This window comes from Xiphophorus couchianus, chromosome 6 (genome assembly GCF_001444195.1).
Source record: "Xiphophorus couchianus chromosome 6, X_couchianus-1.0, whole genome shotgun sequence".
In the NCBI taxonomy this organism is placed as follows: Eukaryota; Metazoa; Chordata; class Actinopteri; order Cyprinodontiformes; family Poeciliidae; genus Xiphophorus; species Xiphophorus couchianus.
This window is the reverse complement of record NC_040233.1, coordinates 10001239-10018712: the sequence shown is the minus strand read 5'-3', so window position 1 is coordinate 10018712 and position 17474 is coordinate 10001239. Positions and strand designations below refer to the sequence as shown.

Here is a 17474-nt window from a genome sequence, read left to right as displayed (position 1 = left end):
CTTCTGTTGTTGATTTTTCCTGTGTTGCATCCTAAAATGCTCAAATTTAATAAAAACATTCATGTACATGCTGTGTGTATGTAAGCTTTTTATTAGTTATAACCAGGTTTTGGTGATGATGCAACAGGAGGGCAAGGTGTAGACGTAAATCAGAAAAAAAAACAGGGACATGGGATTTAGTGCAAAATGAAAAACTGAACTAAAAACTGAAAAGCTGTGGTGCAGATATAGCTAAGAGACAAAGCAAATGTCCTGCTCTAAAATTAGAGTCAACCAAAGCCTAAAAGCTTGAGCAGAGGTCAACCATAAACCGATGCTCATGCGTAGATCCACCATAATTTCACACATGATCACTTGCAGCTGGTCACTGGATCACAGCTAAATTCTGCATGCTCCTACGAAGAACTGGACAGGAGTTCTTGGATTCAGTACAAAATAATCTATTTCCAGGTACCAGAAATAAGTCAACAGGAACAGGAAAGTATGCAGAAGCGAAACAATAAATTAAACCTTATTAACCTTAACTTGAATACATTTTTAACAACCAAATACACAACTTCTCCCCTTTTATTTTGAGCTCAAAATTATGGAGTCATATAGAAACAAAGATGACTTCTATCTGATTTAAAAGCTAATTCTGCCTGATTGTCCAGAGGCTTTCTGGCCATTATTCATGTCTGACTCTCTGATGTTTCAGTGGGAAATTCTGCAATGATATAAAGGGGGAGGAGGTGAGCGAGGAGACCCCAGACAGGTGAACCTCAGGAAGCCCTGTGTCTTCTCCCATTACATGTCCTCTCCTAAACTCCTCTGGCTGACAAGCAGGTATCTACCCGCTAATGAAGACATATTTACACCTCTGCTCATAGTGGCGAACCACAAACAGCACAGGGGAGGGGCGTGTGTGTGGGTGTGTGTGTGTGTGTGTGTGTGTGGAGGGCTTATCAGTAAGATTAACAGGATATCAGAGCTCACACTGATAAAGGAGTAACCCAAAAAGGAACAGTTTGGTGTCTCTGCAGCTAGACGATAGTTTGGGTTGAACTGAAAGCTGAAGTAAAAGGTTTTAGATTTTTATAATTAACCTTTTTTATTGTCTGCACTAAGTTAATGATATATAGTGTCTAAGTGGCAGAACTCTTTGCCATTTTACAAATAATAGAAATCCTAAATTAACAAATAACTTTTTTAATTAACAAATAACAAGGTTGATGAGGTATCTGTTTACAGTTGGGGACAAACACATTCAAGCTGCTCTTCACACCACCCTGTAATGTTTTTATTCAATTAGACACAAGTGATGACAGTGTAGATTTGTCGTGACATAAAAAAAGTATTTAAATCATGTTGATTTAAATCAAATTGTGCTTATTTAAAGGGTAGACATCAGATGTGTGATGTTGGGGTTATTTTTGCTTGCTAGCAGACTGCATGAACTCTCTCGCTTCCATTTGGCACGCTGGCGCCAGCTGTCGGAGCAGGCCCGGCGAAGTTGTCACAATGGAAATAATCTCAGCACTTGTCAGCGGCCGTTGACCCTCCTTTTATCTCTTAACCTTTGAAGAGGCTGCAGATATGGCTCAAAGTAGCTAAATGTGCTATGCAGTCCAAGTAATGAATGATGAATCGATGCATAAATTATCATAAATGTTGGAATTGAATCAGAAGAGGCTTCGGTTGTCAGTTTCGAGCCATTTCAGACCAACACCAGAGAAACAGCTGATCCTACATGCAGACAAAAGCTGGATCCTGACTGTTCTCCACACTCTGCGGTTCTCCATGGGAATCTCGCACAGTTATCTTTGTCCACGAAAAAACACAATGCTATGTCAACAAGCCTGTAACTAAGAGGCCAGCTTTTCTAGATTCACCGTGATAATGCAAACAGGCTCCTGCTTTGACACTGGAGCTCATCATGTTGCTGCAGCTCCTCACTGCTCGACATATTTATTGCCTTTGAGAGAATCCAAAGCATGTCCACCTGTGACAGACCTTTGTCTGTGCCGCATCGCTCTTGTTGTCTGGTTAATCTTTCAGAATAATGTTCTTTATTTAGACCCACTCACTCACTACGTGATGACTGCTGTTGTTACCATGAGGTCCATCCACTCTGTAATAACCAAAGACAATGTGTGACTCATCCCGCACTGGGACTCCACTTAAGCCCTGAGAGTAATGGACACCAATAAATGAGATATTTCACTGAAGTATTTCCCCAGAAACAATGTACATCTTCCTTTGTGTTTCAAAAACAACACCGGTAATTAACATGTACAGAATTATTTGTCCTAATAGCAACAGATGTCACCAATGAAACTGTTTCCCACTGCTACAACTCTTAAAATGTTTATTTTTACTTTCATTTTTATTTTTTAATTATACGTGCTAAAAAAATGTATTTAATCAATTTCATTTATGCAATTTAAGTGATTCTGAGTTGCTTGGCAGTTACTTAGAGTTTACTGTAAACCAACATTTACTTTTCTGCAAAAATCTTTATCACTTACATTTTTTACATTTATTTAGAGTATTTTTTTTTTACCAGTGACACTTGGAACCAGTAGAAAAACACTGTATAAATATTTAGCCTTTGTTATATTTTATTGCTTAAATATTAACTGTTTTCACTTTTTTTATACGTATCTCGGCCTTTCACAATAACTTCTGATAAATAAATAAATGTTTCTATGCAGAACTGTTATTTTGGAAGGGATAAACATGGGAAATCAGTCCCTGTATCTATTTAAAGGTTTAGTTCTAGTCTCTGGCTGCTTGGGGATACTTATGAATAATCACTGCAGTACATGCAGTGCCTAATATGGCTTCACCGGGGACCCCATCTCTGATAAGACCCTGACCTGCTGATTTCTGGACTGCTCTCCCACTCATTAACCCCCCCCCGTCTTAAACCCCCTAACCAAACACAGACACAATAACATTCCTGGCCCTAAAGCTCTCCTCCATATTAGGCAAAGGGGTTTTATTTAAAAGGAGAAGTCACAGGGAAGCCCCCAACAGGTCACCATTCTATCTCAAGGTAAGGTATGAAGACAAAAGGCCAGACTTAGCTAGATATGGAAACCTTACTGATGTTATCTCTTCCCATTTGTATTTTCTTCCCTCAGGGCCTTCTTCACCTCAGTATTCCAGGAAGTGGTCGAAAAGGTAAGAACATCAGAAAATTTAAAACAATAAAATATATTAGAGAAAATTACTTTACCTGCAACACGCAAGCAGTTAAGATGCATTAAGAGAAATTGTTGTTTAGTTGCCCAGGTGAAAGATGGGTGATGCTGCCATGAAAGAATTTGGGGCAGCTGCCCCGTACCTGAGGAAGTCAGACAGGGAGCGTCTGGAGGCCCAGACCCGTCCGTTTGACATGAAGAAGGAATGTTTTGTTCCTGACCCCGATGAGGAATATGTAAAGGCTTCCATCGTAAGTCGTGACAGTGATAAAGTCACTGCTCAGACAGCGAAAGGGAAGGTCAGTACGCAGAAGTGATGCTGCTTTAAAGGCAGCTTATTTTTTCCACCAGTGAAAGCAGCTTGTTAACAGAAACTGTTGATTTTTCAGACTGTCACCGTGAAGGAGTGTGACATACATCCTCAGAACCCGCCAAAGTTTGATAAAATTGAAGATATGGCGATGTTCACCTTCCTCCATGAGCCAGCTGTGCTGTTTAACCTCAAAGAGCGATACGCAGCATGGATGATCTATGTAAGTGGAAAAAAGGCTAACTTTCCACCCCTTTATACACCAATCCTAATTCAGATCATTAAAAAAAATGTTTCACGTTCCATTTCAAATTCTCTCAGACCTACTCTGGGCTGTTCTGTGTGACTGTCAACCCCTACAAGTGGCTGCCAGTCTACAACCAAGAGGTGGTCGTTGCCTACAGGGGAAAGAAGAGGAGTGAAGCTCCTCCTCACATCTTCTCCATCTCTGACAATGCCTACCAGTACATGCTTACAGGTCATTTATTTTCAATGAGCATCACATTTTCAGTTGAGTGAGGGTCAAAAAGAGTAAGCCCTTCAGTAATCATTTCTTCTCTTTTTTCAGACAGAGAAAATCAGTCCATTCTCATCACGTATGTTAATTAATTTGGAATCCTCAAAAATACCATGTCAGAACTTTGGTAAAATGTAGATTTTCTGCTCTTGTTTCTGCCTTTATTTTTGCCAAAAAAATGTGATTGGTACCGAATCTTGAGTAAAGAATCTTTAGCAAGGAACATAGTACCTTCCTCAAGCATTCAAACACCTTGAACTTTTTAAATTCTAATAACAATAAAGCACAACGTTCTTTGTATTTCACAAGGATTTTCAGTGATAGACCTTCTAGATTTTAAAACAACTAAAAATCAGAAAGGTGGAGTATGTAGTTCCCACTAACCAATACTATATAGAACCAACTTTCTCTACAGTTTAGGCTCCTAGTCTTTTGGGATATGTCTGTAGCAGCTTTACACCTTTCGCAAAGCTGCTACAGACTTTTCGCTTGTTCTTTAGCATAAAATAGCTCACGCTCAATCAGATTGCATGGATTGTCTCTAGACATAAGTTTTCAACTCCTGCCAGAAATTCCTTAATTAAATTTCAGTTGAACTTTGACTGGGCCACTGTATGACATGGATATGGTTTGCTGAAAACAGCTCAACTGTAGCTCACTCCATCCAGCTTTCCAACTCTGATCAGATGCTCAGATCCTGATCCCATAACATAATGCTGCTACCACCATGTGTAACTGTGAGGATGGGATGTCAGTTTTCCAGTACACAATATCTTTGAATGCAGGACAAAACATTTAATTTTGGTCTGTACTGACGATATGTTTATGATGTCCTCTGAATGGCTTGTAGCAAACTACCAACATGACCTCTTATAGCTTTCTGTCTTCTTGACAGTCTTCTATAAATACCAGATTTGTACAGAGCACAACTACCTGCTAGCCTGTCAAATAAATCTCTTAGCTGAGCTGTGGATCTCTGCAGCTGTCATGGAATTACCATGGGTCTCTTGGCTGCTTCTAAATAACTCCCTTCTCAACATGCCTGTGAGTTTAGATAGACAACCATGTCTTGGTAGGATTGCATCCCTGCTATGCTCTTTCAGAGTTTGGATTGAGGTCTGGATCGAGCTTTGTGAGATGTCCAAACCTGGGATTGTTTTATGACCTCGGCTTTAAGCGCCTCCAAAAACATGTCGGTGTTTGTTCAATAGTCCTCGGAGGTTTTATCCAGACCAGTTATATTTATACCAAGATTTTTTTTATACAGAGGCAAACTTTACTTACTGATTAGGTGTCTAATGAATGCAGTTGGTTGCCAACAAATGTACTAATGTATGGCACACTTTTCACATTTTCCTTTCACATTTTCCTCTCCTTTCCTGTCCCTCTTCACATACACTACTCTCTGTTGGTCTATCACACAAAATCCCGATAAATACATAGAAGGTTGTGAAAGTGAAATGATTAAATGTTTTAAAAAAAGGCTAAGAACATGTTTACAAGCAACCGTATAATATATAGTACATTGATTAGTTCGTTTTAGTTTGATAACAGTGGATGTGAATCTGTGTTATTAATAATAGTGTTGGATGCCATCTTTTCCACCTAATAAAGCCTTTTACTTTGTGTCTTCAGTGGAGAATCTGGTGCTGGGAAAACTGTTAACACCAAGAGAGTCATTCAGTACTTTGCCAGCATTGCAGCTGGAGGTGGGAAAAAGGACACAGGCTCTGAAAAAAAGGTAATACTTCTGAAATTGCAGAATGTCAGCTCTTAGACGCACGTTTTCACTTCTTTAACAGTAAGTTTCATTTTGGTAGGGTACATTGGAGGATCAAATCATCCAATGCAACCCGGCATTAGAGGCCTTTGGAAATGCAAAAACCATCAGAAATGATAACTCTTCCAGATTTGTAAGTTCCTCTCTGTAATGACTCTTCTCCCACTGCATAAATCACAACATAACTTTTCTTGTCATCTTGTATTTTAGGGAAAATTTATCCGTATTCATTTTGCAGCCAGTGGAAAGCTGGCTTCAGCTGATATTGAGACATGTAAGTGGTGCCTTCTTTTTCTTTAAGTTTGCTTTTACATAAAAAAATGACTCATTCAACCTACATGATGCAAATGCCTTTACAGATCTGCTAGAGAAGTCCAGAGTAACCTTTCAGCTTAGGGCTGAAAGAGATTACCACATCTTCTATCAAATTCTGTCTCAGAAGAAACCTGAGCTGCTTGGTAAATAAAAACATCAGATTTTCAAATCAGTACAAATTGATTTTGCATCATTGCATAATGTAGTTATAAGTCATCTTCTTGGCCTACTTTACAGAAATGCTCCTCATTACAAACAACCCCTATGACTACGCCTTCATCTCCCAAGGAGAGACGACGGTAGCCTCCATCAATGATGCAGAAGAGCTGATAGCAACTGATGTGAGTAGGACTTACTTTACAGAGTAATTAGAATATTTGACACATAATATTGTACTGTAACTACATTTTATAGCAGGTATTATATACGCTTAATATTATACAGCAAATACTTAGTCCCATAGGTAATAAAACATAAAACATTTTCATGCAGGAGGCCTTTGATGTATTGGGCTTCACTCAAGAGGAGAAGAATGGCATTTACAAACTGACTGGTGCCATAATGCACTATGGTAACATGAAGTTTAAGAACAAGCAGCGTGAAGAGCAGGCCGAGGCAGATGGCACTGAAGGTGAGAGAGGAGTTCTATAATTTGTAAACTCGTAAACTGTTAGGAAAATTATATTAATTAAACTATAATTCATGTTTTTAATTTTAGATGCTGACAAATCAGCTTACCTCATGGGCCTGAACTCTGCTGACCTCATCAAAGGTCTCTGTCACCCAAGAGTCAAAGTAGGAAATGAGTGGGTCACCAAGGGACAAAATGTTCAACAGGTAGGAATTAAGCACAACAACCTAAGTCACCTTCTATTATTTATATGGAGACACGTCACATATCATGCATAGACTACGCACACTGGAATATGAACATTACTATGTTTTTGTAAGTTTGCATTTCTTTATTATTAGGTGTATTATGCGGTTGGAGCTCTGGCTAAAGCAGTGTATGAGAAGATGTTCCTGTGGATGGTGGTGAGAATCAACCATTCACTCGACACCAAGCAGCCTCGCCAGTATTTTATTGGAGTGCTGGACATTGCTGGATTTGAGATCTTTGATGTGAGATTCATCTGCTCATATAATTTTGCTATATGTGCAACAACTGGAAAGCAATGCTGGTAAGAAGGATGAGTACTAAAGAATATTGTTGTCAACTTCCAGTTCAACACCTTCGAGCAGCTGTGCATCAACTTCACCAATGAAAAACTGCAACAGTTTTTCAACCACCACATGTTTGTGCTGGAGCAGGAAGAATACAAGAAAGAAGGAATTGAATGGACTTTCATTGACTTTGGTATGGATCTGCAGGCCTGTATCGACCTGATTGAAAAGGTGAGAATCAGAATATCAAAAATATGGAGAAAGTAAAAGGTCATTTGTGTTTCAAACCACTTTTATTACCCTTTCAGCCCATGGGTATCATGTCCATCCTCGAAGAGGAGTGCATGTTTCCCAAAGCCTCTGATGCTACATTTAAAGCTAAGCTTTATGACAATCATCTGGGAAAATCCAGCAACTTCCAGAAACCCAGGATTGTCAAAGGCAAACCAGAGGCACATTTTGCCCTGGTTCACTATGCTGGAACTGTTGACTATAATATCAACAATTGGCTGGTGAAGAACAAGGATCCTCTGAATGAGACTGTTGTTGGGCTGTACCAGAAGTCTACACTCAAGCTGCTTGGTATTCTCTTTGCAAATTATGCAGGAGCTGATTCAGGTAAAGGGACATTATAGCTCAACCTTCAGAACAAAGATTGAAGAAGTTATTTCTGTGTTTATTAGTCTAATGTATAGACTTTTGTAATGCTAAATAGTTGAAAGTGGAAAAGGTGGCAAAGGAGGAGGAAGCAAGAAGAAGGGATCATCCTTTCAAACTGTATCTGCCCTACACAGGGTAAGTAAAGTCAATATCTGAGAGTCAAAACTGATTTCCACTCAGTAACTCAGATATTTTGGTGTTAACACAGACTAAATATTCAGCATTGTAGTTAATGTCATGCACAGGAGAACCTGAATAAGTTGATGACCAACCTGAGGTCTACCCACCCTCACTTTGTACGCTGCATCATCCCCAACGAGAGCAAGACTCCTGGGGCCATGGAGAACCCTCTGGTGATGCACCAGCTGCGCTGTAACGGTGTCCTGGAAGGCATCAGGATCTGTAGGAAAGGCTTCCCTAACAGGATCCTCTATGGAGACTTTAAGCAGAGGTATTACATCAGTACATCCAAAGGGTATTACCTTAGTACATCCCAGGAGTTGTACTCTACAATGTCCTGCTAACAAATATATAATTTCCCAGATATCGTATCTTGAATCCTGCTGCCATCCCTGAGGGACAGTTCATTGACAGCAGGAAAGGAGCTGAAAAACTTCTTGGATCTCTTGATATCGATCATAACCAGTACAAGTTTGGGCACACTAAGGTAAATAAAACATTAAAAAGTCAGAACTACAGACCAAATGTTGTATTTACCTTTCAATAGACTGCAGAAAATGATTTGTAGTGATTCCATATATATTAATATATTATATAGTTGAAGTATAAGATTACACTCTTAAGCCTATTCCAATTTTGGCATGTATTCGATTTACAATTTCAAACTGTCATAACTAAAACGGTTGTAAGACAGAGTTGTCTCTCCAACCGTTTTCCTCTGTACCATTGTACAGGTATCGTTACATAGTTACATCTTGTTCCATGTCCCTAAAGGTGTTCTTTAAAGCTGGTCTTCTTGGTCAACTGGAGGAGATGAGGGATGATCGCTTGTCACTCATTATCACCGGAATCCAGGCGAGATCTAGAGGTTTACTTGCAAGAGTTGAATTCCAGAAGATTGTTGAAAGAAGGTATGAATTGGGACCTTTAAAATAACACAAAATACAAGAACTTCACAACTTTGAAAATTACTATAACAGCAGCAATTAATTTTTTACAGGGATGCACTACTTGTAATCCAGTGGAACATCCGCGCCTTCATGGGGGTCAAGAATTGGCCCTGGATGAAGTTGTACTTCAAGATCAAACCTCTCCTGAGATCTGCTGAAGCAGAAAAGGAAATGGCCAACATGAAGGAAGAATTCCTGAAACTGAAAGAGGCCTATGCAAAATCTGAAGCTCGCAGAAAAGAGCTGGAGGAGAAAACTGTCTCTCTTCTCCAGGAGAAAAATGACCTGCAGCTCCAAGTCCAAGCTGTAAGTCTCCCAGCATCACGTGTATTCAATAAGACATAACATACTTATATTGAATGATTCTGCTCAAACGATTTTATAAATATAATGACCATTTAGGAGCAAGATAATCTTGCTGATGCAGAGGAGAGGTGTGAGGGGCTAATCAAACACAAAATTCAAATGGAAGCAAAAGTCAAAGAGCTTTCTGAGAGACTGGAGGATGAAGAGGAGATTAATGCTGAACTGACTGCTAAGAAGAGGAAGCTGGAGGATGAATGCTCTGAGTTGAAGAAGGACATTGATGACTTGGAGTTAACTCTGGCAAAAGTGGAGAAAGAGAAACACGCTACAGAGAACAAGGTTCGGAATTGTGACTTTTTATTAAAGTTAAAACAAACAGGAATTATTTAGTCCATAATCCAAGTCTTAATTTTCTTATTTGCTTAATTTACAGGTAAAAAACCTTGTTGAAGAGATGGCTGCTTTGGATGAAATCATTGCCAAGCTGACCAAGGAGAAAAAAGCTTTACAGGAAGCTCACCAACAAACCCTGGATGACCTACAGAGTGAGGAAGACAAAGTCAATACTCTGACCAAGGCCAAGGCAAAGCTGGAGCAGCAAGTGGACGATGTGAGACTTTAATGGTCCACTAATTGGAACTAATTCCGAATTAGTTCAGAATTCCAACTAATGTATACATCTGTTAGTATAACAAAGATTATTGTCTAATTTTCTGATAATTTTCAGCTTGAGGGATCTCTTGAGCAAGAGAAGAAGATTAGACTGGACCTTGAGAGAGCAAAAAGAAAGCTGGAGGGAGACTTAAAGTTGACCCAGGAAAGTCTAATGGACGTTGAGAATGACAAGCAACAACTTGAAGAGCGTCTCAAAAAGTAGGAAATATTTGAACAATTTATTTGATCCAAACAAAGAATAATCTAAAAATATACCCAGTATGGTGGATTTATAACTTTGCTTTTTCAAAACAGGAAAGACTTTGAACTAAGTCAACTGAATAACAAAATTGAGGATGAGCAAGCTATTGCCATTCAGCTTCAGAAGAAACTGAAAGAACTTCAAGTAATCAACAGACCATAACACATTTGAAAAGTAGGCAAAACAATGAATAAAGTCTGTAAACATAAGAATTATCCTCCAACAGGCCCGCATTGAAGAGCTGGAGGAAGAGCTTGAAGCAGAACGAGCTGCTCGAGCCAAGGTGGAGAAGCAGAGAGCAGACTTGGCTAGAGAGTTAGAGGAGATCAGTGAGAGACTGGAGGAGGCTGGAGGAGGCACAGCCGCCCAGATTGAGATGAACAAGAAGAGGGAGGCCGAGTTCCAGAAACTCCGCAGAGACCTCGAAGAGGCCACCCTGCACCATGAAGCCACCACTGCCACTCTCAGGAAGAAACAAGCCGACACTGTTGCTGACCTGGGAGAACAGATCGACAACCTGCAGAGAGTCAAGCAGAAGCTGGAGAAGGAGAAGAGCGAGCTTAGACTGGAGCTGGATGATGTGGTCTCCAATATGGAGCACATTCTGAAGACCAAGGTGAACTAATGCTACTCACGTATGCATTTATGAAAATGGTACATACAAAAGATAGATGCTATATTTTGTATTCATTTCTGAAATTTCAGATCAATCTTGAGAAAACCTGCAGAACTCTTGAAGATCAAATGAACGAATATAAAACCAAGTTTGAAGAGGCGCAACGCTGCATTAATGACTTCAACATGCAAAAAGCAAAACTTCAAACAGAAAATGGTACAGTGTCTTTGTGAATAAACAAAGAAAAATGTTTTGTCTGAATAATGTTTAAGCTCAAAGAATTTATAGTCCAGTACAAATTCCAAAAGAAACATTAACACAATTTTTACCACTTAAAAAAAAACCCTAGGTGAACTCTCTAGGCAGCTGGAGGAGAAGGACTCATTAGTGTCTCAGCTGACAAGAGGAAAAATGTCCTACACTCAACAGATTGAAGATCTGAAGAGGCAGCTTGAAGAGGAGACAAAGGTAAATGAAAGGTTGGGCCTGACAGACTATCCAGTGCCTTTAATTTTCACATGTTGCATAATTAGGGCTGCACAGTGGCGCAGTTAGTAGCACTGTTGCCTTGCAGCAAGAAGGTCCTGGGTTCGATTCCCGGCCGGGGTCTTTCTGCATGGAGTTTGCATGTTCTCCCTGTGCATGCGTGGGTTCTCTCCGGGTACTCCGGCTTCCTCCCACAGTCCAAAAACATGACTGTCAGGTCAATTGGTTTCTCTAAATTCTCCCTAGGTGTGAGTGTGTGTGTGCATGGTTGTTTGTCCTGTATGTCTCTGTGTTGCCCTGCGACAGACTGGCGACCTGTCCGGGGCGTACCCCGCCTCTCGCCCGGAACGTAGCTGGAGATGGGCACCAGCAACCCTCCCGACCCCATTAGGGACAAGGGTGAACAGAAAATGGATGGATGGATGGATGTTGCATAATTACTTTTTGGTAACAGGCCAAGAATGCATTAGCCCATGCGGTACAGTCTGCTCGCCATGACTGTGACCTCCTCAGGGAGCAGTACGAGGAGGAGCAGGAGGCCAAGGCTGAACTGCAGCGCAGCATGTCCAAGGCCAACACTGAGGTGGCTCAGTGGAGAACCAAGTACGAAACTGATGCCATCCAGAGAACCGAGGAACTGGAGGAAGCCAAGTAAGACGTTGAGCTTCAATCTAGAACCATTACACAATACTAAAACAGACATTTCACTTCGTCTAGCAGATCAGCTTTTTGTTTGTGTTATGTTCCTACTAAGATGTAAGACGATCAAAAAGTTTGTCTGTTGGATGACCTTGCAACTGGTGCTTACATTTTCTTATGCATTATTTATCAAACTTCAGGTTCATTAAATGCTTTTAATGACAATTTCTCAAGGAAGAAGCTGGCTCAACGTCTGCAGGAGGCTGAGGAGGCTGTTGAAGCAGTGAATGCTAAATGCTCCTCTCTGGAGAAGACCAAACACAGGCTGCAGAATGAGATTGAAGATCTCATGGTGGATGTGGAGAGGTCTAATGCTGCTGCTGCTGCTCTGGACAAGAAGCAAAGGAACTTTGACAAGGTAAAGTCCTTTTAGTTTACATACCATGAAGTAGATTCAATATATGTAGGGTTTCTTTGTAGACTAGCTAATGTTGAAAGGTGGATATGACTAAATTACGCTTCAAGTTCTCTTCCAGTAAAGAGAATAATGATTATTGTTCACCTGTCTTTCCTCTGCAGGTCTTGTCTGAGTGGAAGCAGAAATATGAAGAATCTCAGTGTGAGCTGGAAAGCTCCCAGAAAGAGGCAAGAGCTTTGAGCACTGAGCTTTTCAAACTTAAAAACTCCTATGAAGAGTCTCTGGACCATCTGGAGACCATGAAGAGGGAGAACAAGAATCTGCAGGGTAAGATGTACTGCTTGCCATGCAAAAGTTTGAAAAAATGTTCTGTGTGTAATTATATCACCCAATGTTTTTACTCTGCTTGGTGTCACACAGAGGAAATTTCTGACCTCACTGAGCAACTTGGTGAGAGTGGAAAAAATATCCATGAGCTGGAAAAGCTTCGAAAACAGCTGGAACAAGAAAAGAGTGAGATTCAGTCTGCTCTTGAAGAAGCGGAGGTATATACCTTTGTTAAGGGATAAAAGGTATTTCAAAAGAACGTCATTATGTGCTGTAAACCTCTGTACATTTCTTTCCACCAGGCTTCCCTAGAACACGAAGAGGGCAAGATTTTACGGGCCCAATTGGAATTCAACCAAATCAAAGCTGATATTGAACGTAAACTGGCTGAGAAAGATGAGGAAATGGAGCAGTGCAAGAGGAACCTGCAGAGGACAATCGACACCCTGCAGAGTTCTCTTGAGGCCGAGTGCCGCAGCAGGAATGAAGCCCTTCGTCTGAAAAAGAAGATGGAGGGAGACCTCAATGAGATGGAGATCCAGCTTAGCCAAGCCAATAGGCAGGCGGCTGAGTCCCAGAAACAACTCAAGTCTGTTCATGCACATCTGAAGGTAAACTAAAACAGAATAAGCTCACTTTCTACTCTTAAACTATCTATATGCATTAATGTGGTTAATGCCATTCTGTAAAGGATTGCCAAATTCAGCTGGATGAGGCGGTTCGGGCCAATGATGACCTTAAAGAGAACATGGCCATTGTTGAAAGACGCAACAACCTGCTTCAGGCAGAACTGGAGGAACTGAGGGGCGCTTTAGAGCAAACCGAACGAAGCCGCAAACTTGCTGAGCAAGAGCTGTTGGATGTTAGTGAGCGGGTGCAGCTACTACACTCACAGGTGAGACTACATCTCAAAGGTAACAACACTCAATGTATGAAAAAATAACAGCTTCACAAACTCTCAAATATCTAATTTTGAAACCATGCAGAACACCAGCCTGATAAACCAGAAGAAGAAGCTGGAGGGGGATACAGTCCAGCTTCAATCTGAAGTGGAGGACGCGCTGCAGGAATGCAGAAATGCTGAAGAGAAGGCCAAGAAGGCCATCACTGATGCTGCCATGATGGCAGAGGAGCTGAAGAAAGAGCAGGACACCAGCGCTCACCTGGAGCGCATGAAGAAGAACATGGAGCAGACCATCAAAGATCTGCAGCACCGTCTGGATGAAGCTGAACAGATCGCCATGAAGGGAGGCAAGAAGCAGGTCCAGAAGCTTGAGGCCAGGGTGAGTGAAATCACTGAACATATACTACAAATTTGAGCTGAAACAAAGAACCATTTATGACTGAAACCTTATGTACCTGTTATTTAGATAAAACATTTTTTATAGATTTACAGCATTTCTCCACTCTGGACAAACGCTGCGTGTGTAACACTTATCTCCTTTGCTCTTGATACAACAGAGAAAATAAAGATATTTTGTCCTGATGTGTCCAGGTGAGGGAGCTTGAGAACGAAGTGGAGTCAGAGCAGAAGAAAAGTGGAGAAGCAGTAAAAGGAATGCGCAAATATGAGAGACGCATCAAGGAGCTCACATACCAGGTAAAATTTCAAGTTGGAAATATTTGTACAATTAGTAAGGATCCATCTTTACCAAGCATTTTTAATTGAACTTAAAAGAGTTTAAATATGTTCCATCTACTGGAAGAATCAGACTATAAACATTCAGACTAGAAGAATCAGACTAAAGAGAACGTAGTATTCATAAATCCTGTTTTACATTCCCATTCAATGATCTATGCAGACCGAGGAGGACCGCAAGAATGTTGCACGTCTGCAGGATCTGGTTGACAAACTGCAGCTTAAAGTGAAGGCATATAAAAGAGCTGCTGAGGAATCTGTAAGTTTGGGATTTCCTAGAAATGTGGTAGACTTAGGACGAGCATGTGCTTTATTGCTTCAGTGTTTGACAGTTTTTCTGCAAAAGAGACCTTAAAGAGCTTGCTCAGGAGTGCGATGTTGTTGTATCTTGCAGGAGGAGCAAGCCAACACTCATATGAGCAAGTTCCGCAAGCTGCAACATGAGCTTGACGAGGCTGAAGAGAGAGCTGACATCGCTGAGTCTCAGGTCAACAAGCTCCGTGCCAAGAGCCGCGATGTGGGGTCAAAGGTCAGAGACTCCTCCAGATTTGAGCACGAAAAATAATTCAATGTGGCAATGCACTTTTTGTTTATTTTCCTGAATGCAGTGTTTCTAGCTTCTGCAGTTTCAATACTAAGGGTAAGAACTAGTAAAAAATGGACTCTGTGGTTAAATACTGACATTTTTCCTTGAAATCAGTGTAAATAAAATACCTTAACTACATGCAAAAACATCCACTTAATATATTTTGACATCTATTTCAGTAATTATCAACAAAAACAATTATTTAAGTGATATTTATCAAGGTGGCCAAGTTTTAATTATAGTGATAGAGTGAGCCTGTGAATGAGTGTGTAAAAAAAATCAAACGAAATAAATCAGACCAGTCTGTTTTACAGATACATTTTATTCTGTGATTTTCTTGTTAGTGAATTTTATCTGGCTATTTGTAACACTTTAAGAAAAAGAATGTTTATATTGAACTTATGGTAGAAGTAAGTACTTTCATAACAGGAGCAAGCATGGGCCATTAAAATCTGAACTCATAAAAAATATTGTTTTTCTCTAAGTGTTTTTGACAATAAATCACCTTCAATTGTTCCCGTTTTAGATCAGTTATGTTTATCAGAACAATTTCTACCATCTAAATGCCAAAATAATATAACACATATATGCGTTTTTCTCAGAATTTTATTTTCTTTAAGATCCAAAGTTTAAATAAACGTCCTTTATTTGGTGGGACTGGCTTTAAACTCTACATTTTGGGTAGATGTTTCAGGAATCCTTCCAAAGGGCTTCTCAGTCATTTTCTGGAACCTGCCTTCTTTTTGAACAACATGAAGGATTAACATTAGAAAGTGTTTATATTTATATGTAGTCCTCTGAACAAATGAATACAGGCATCTGGAAATCATACCAAAGACTAAACCACACTTGTGGGTATATTACATAATGCTGTTAGATATTTTTGGATGATTTGGATGAACAAAATGTTGTGACCTAACCAATTAGAACTTCAAAAGTCCATATGGTCACCTGGGCGTTCCTAATGTTTAAATGCGCACTAAACCTGTGGCATGTAAAGCTTTGACTTTGAAAGAAGTAATAATAAAAAAGAAAAACGTTTCAAAAAATCTAGTTATCATTATTATTAAATAAAAAAACATCATTTTGTTTAACCTAACTGACAAAAACCAGAAACAGTTTAGTCAGATTCATTGTCAGACAGTGAGAGAAAATTAATCTTTTTACACAGTGTATGAAAACATCTGGTTTAGATGTGGAGCTAATTATATTTTAGATGATTACTTTTCAAGTACAGGTCTGAGTGTTGGCTAGATAGTGAGTTAGATGGTGGTAAAAACAAAATGAGAAAGAGCAGAAAACAATCAGCGACAGGACTTTATGCAGCTGTCCAACTGTTTTTTTCATTAGTCTTTTTGCATTAATAGCTTTTATGCAGTTAGTACAGCATTCAATGTGTTAGTATACTTATCCACATATGTGTTAAGGTAGTTGATTTAGACGGATTAAATTATTACCCTTGAGATTAGCAGTGGAAAATGTTGTTAAAAAGATATTGTGTAACATAAATTTGCTTCTATTCAGTACTGTGTGTTTATTTCATTTATTTTCATTATGATCTGCATTATCTAGTCCCATTACTTTTTACATTATTTTCAGTGAAACAATTTATACTTAAGACATTGTGCCTCAATAAAAGACATTCTACAGTTACAAAGAAAGTAACGAAAACAATGTTATGATTATTTTACAACACATATTTTTCAAACTCTGTGGGCCATTTTGTATAACCCTTACTGAATTTACTCAATGTTTAGTTACTAATCCATCACTTATTGTTCCCTTTCTGTCATTCTTCATCACAGAAAGGGCTAGATGAGGAATGAAACAGTGATGGCCACCTAAGACCTTTGGGATCTTCTGTGATGTCCCCCTTGTCTGCAATGTTACTGTAGAATAAAGCAAAATGCATTCAAATTAACAAAATGAGTCCTTTTTCATTGTTTACAGCAGAAAAAAATGTTCAATGACAACTCTGACCAACAGAATACCAATAGCATAATTTAAACTACAAAATATAGAAATGACCAGTGAGTATGCACTTTATGCTTAAGCCACAATCTTTAATGTATTTGGAGAACTTTACACCAACAGTGTATTCCATTGCTTTTAGGAGTCACTGAATAAATACTGTTGATTTGTGTATTATTTAATTTCCGTATTTAACATCCAAGGTTTGTCAGAAAACATTAATAAACAACCAACATCATGAATACGAATGTAAACAGCTGACATATTGAAGATAAAGTTATTGAGAGGTTGAAAGCTGTGTAACCCAGGAACAAAATGTCCCAAGGTTTGAGCATCTCACAGAGTGAGAACTACCAAGTCATGGTTATGAGTAAGACATGCAGTAGTGGAAGAGGAATGGGAGCAAAGAACAATGAAGACCTGTGAGCTTATATACAAAGGAAAGAGAGAATGACACTGAAAGCACGTGTGGTAATTAGTTAATTGGGAGGCTGTTGAGGAGAACAAAT

The 17474-nt window shown here is 39.5% G+C and overlaps 1 protein-coding gene and 1 long non-coding RNA gene across 6 annotated transcripts in view; one reads left to right on the top strand and one right to left on the bottom strand.

Moving 5' to 3' along the window:
• The first annotated feature begins 2951 nt into the window (after positions 1 to 2951).
• Positions 2952 to 17137, top strand: LOC114146201 (myosin-7-like). 2 transcript variants are annotated; one of them, XM_028020069.1, is made up of 39 exons: positions 2952 to 3037; positions 3126 to 3165; positions 3269 to 3484; positions 3575 to 3718; positions 3817 to 3973; positions 4064 to 4091; positions 5648 to 5753; positions 5833 to 5925; positions 6003 to 6066; positions 6152 to 6250; positions 6345 to 6448; positions 6600 to 6738; positions 6826 to 6944; positions 7080 to 7229; positions 7332 to 7502; positions 7580 to 7889; positions 7987 to 8066; positions 8177 to 8382; positions 8475 to 8598; positions 8886 to 9022; positions 9112 to 9367; positions 9464 to 9706; positions 9801 to 9977; positions 10095 to 10240; positions 10337 to 10427; positions 10510 to 10899; positions 10989 to 11115; positions 11249 to 11367; positions 11840 to 12036; positions 12259 to 12442; positions 12604 to 12769; positions 12863 to 12987; positions 13072 to 13380; positions 13461 to 13664; positions 13756 to 14052; positions 14265 to 14369; positions 14572 to 14667; positions 14803 to 14937; positions 16800 to 17137. In XM_028020069.1, the coding sequence occupies exons 3-39, from the start codon at positions 3284 to 3286 to the stop codon at positions 16818 to 16820; spliced, it is 5820 nt and encodes a 1939-aa protein (XP_027875870.1). In that variant the 5' UTR covers positions 2952 to 3037; positions 3126 to 3165; positions 3269 to 3283; the 3' UTR covers positions 16821 to 17137. The 2 variants fall into 2 exon arrangements, with proteins under 2 accessions (XP_027875870.1, XP_027875869.1); XM_028020068.1 differs by having other exon boundaries at positions 14803 to 14982.
• Positions 15297 to 17474, bottom strand: part of LOC114146208 (uncharacterized) — a 37260-nt gene continuing 35082 nt past the window's right edge. For all 4 annotated transcript variants that reach the window (XR_003595863.1, XR_003595862.1, XR_003595864.1 and 1 more), the window contains exon 7: positions 15297 to 16883. This is a non-coding gene — a long non-coding RNA (uncharacterized LOC114146208). The remainder of the gene's footprint in view (positions 16884 to 17474) is intronic.

What these genes read in the sequence shown, in the direction of transcription:
- LOC114146201 (XM_028020068.1), top strand. Translation starts at nt 3,284, where the DNA reads ATGGGTGATGCTGCCATGAAAGAATTTGGGGCAGCTGCCCCGTACCTG. An exon ending in TGGAGCAGCAAGTGGACGAT is followed by an intron (nt 9,978 to 10,094) that starts GTGAGACTTTAA and finishes GATAATTTTCAG; the next exon opens with CTTGAGGGATCTCTTGAGCA. An exon ending in AAAACTTCAAACAGAAAATG is followed by an intron (nt 11,116 to 11,248) that starts GTACAGTGTCTT and finishes AAAAAACCCTAG; the next exon opens with GTGAACTCTCTAGGCAGCTG.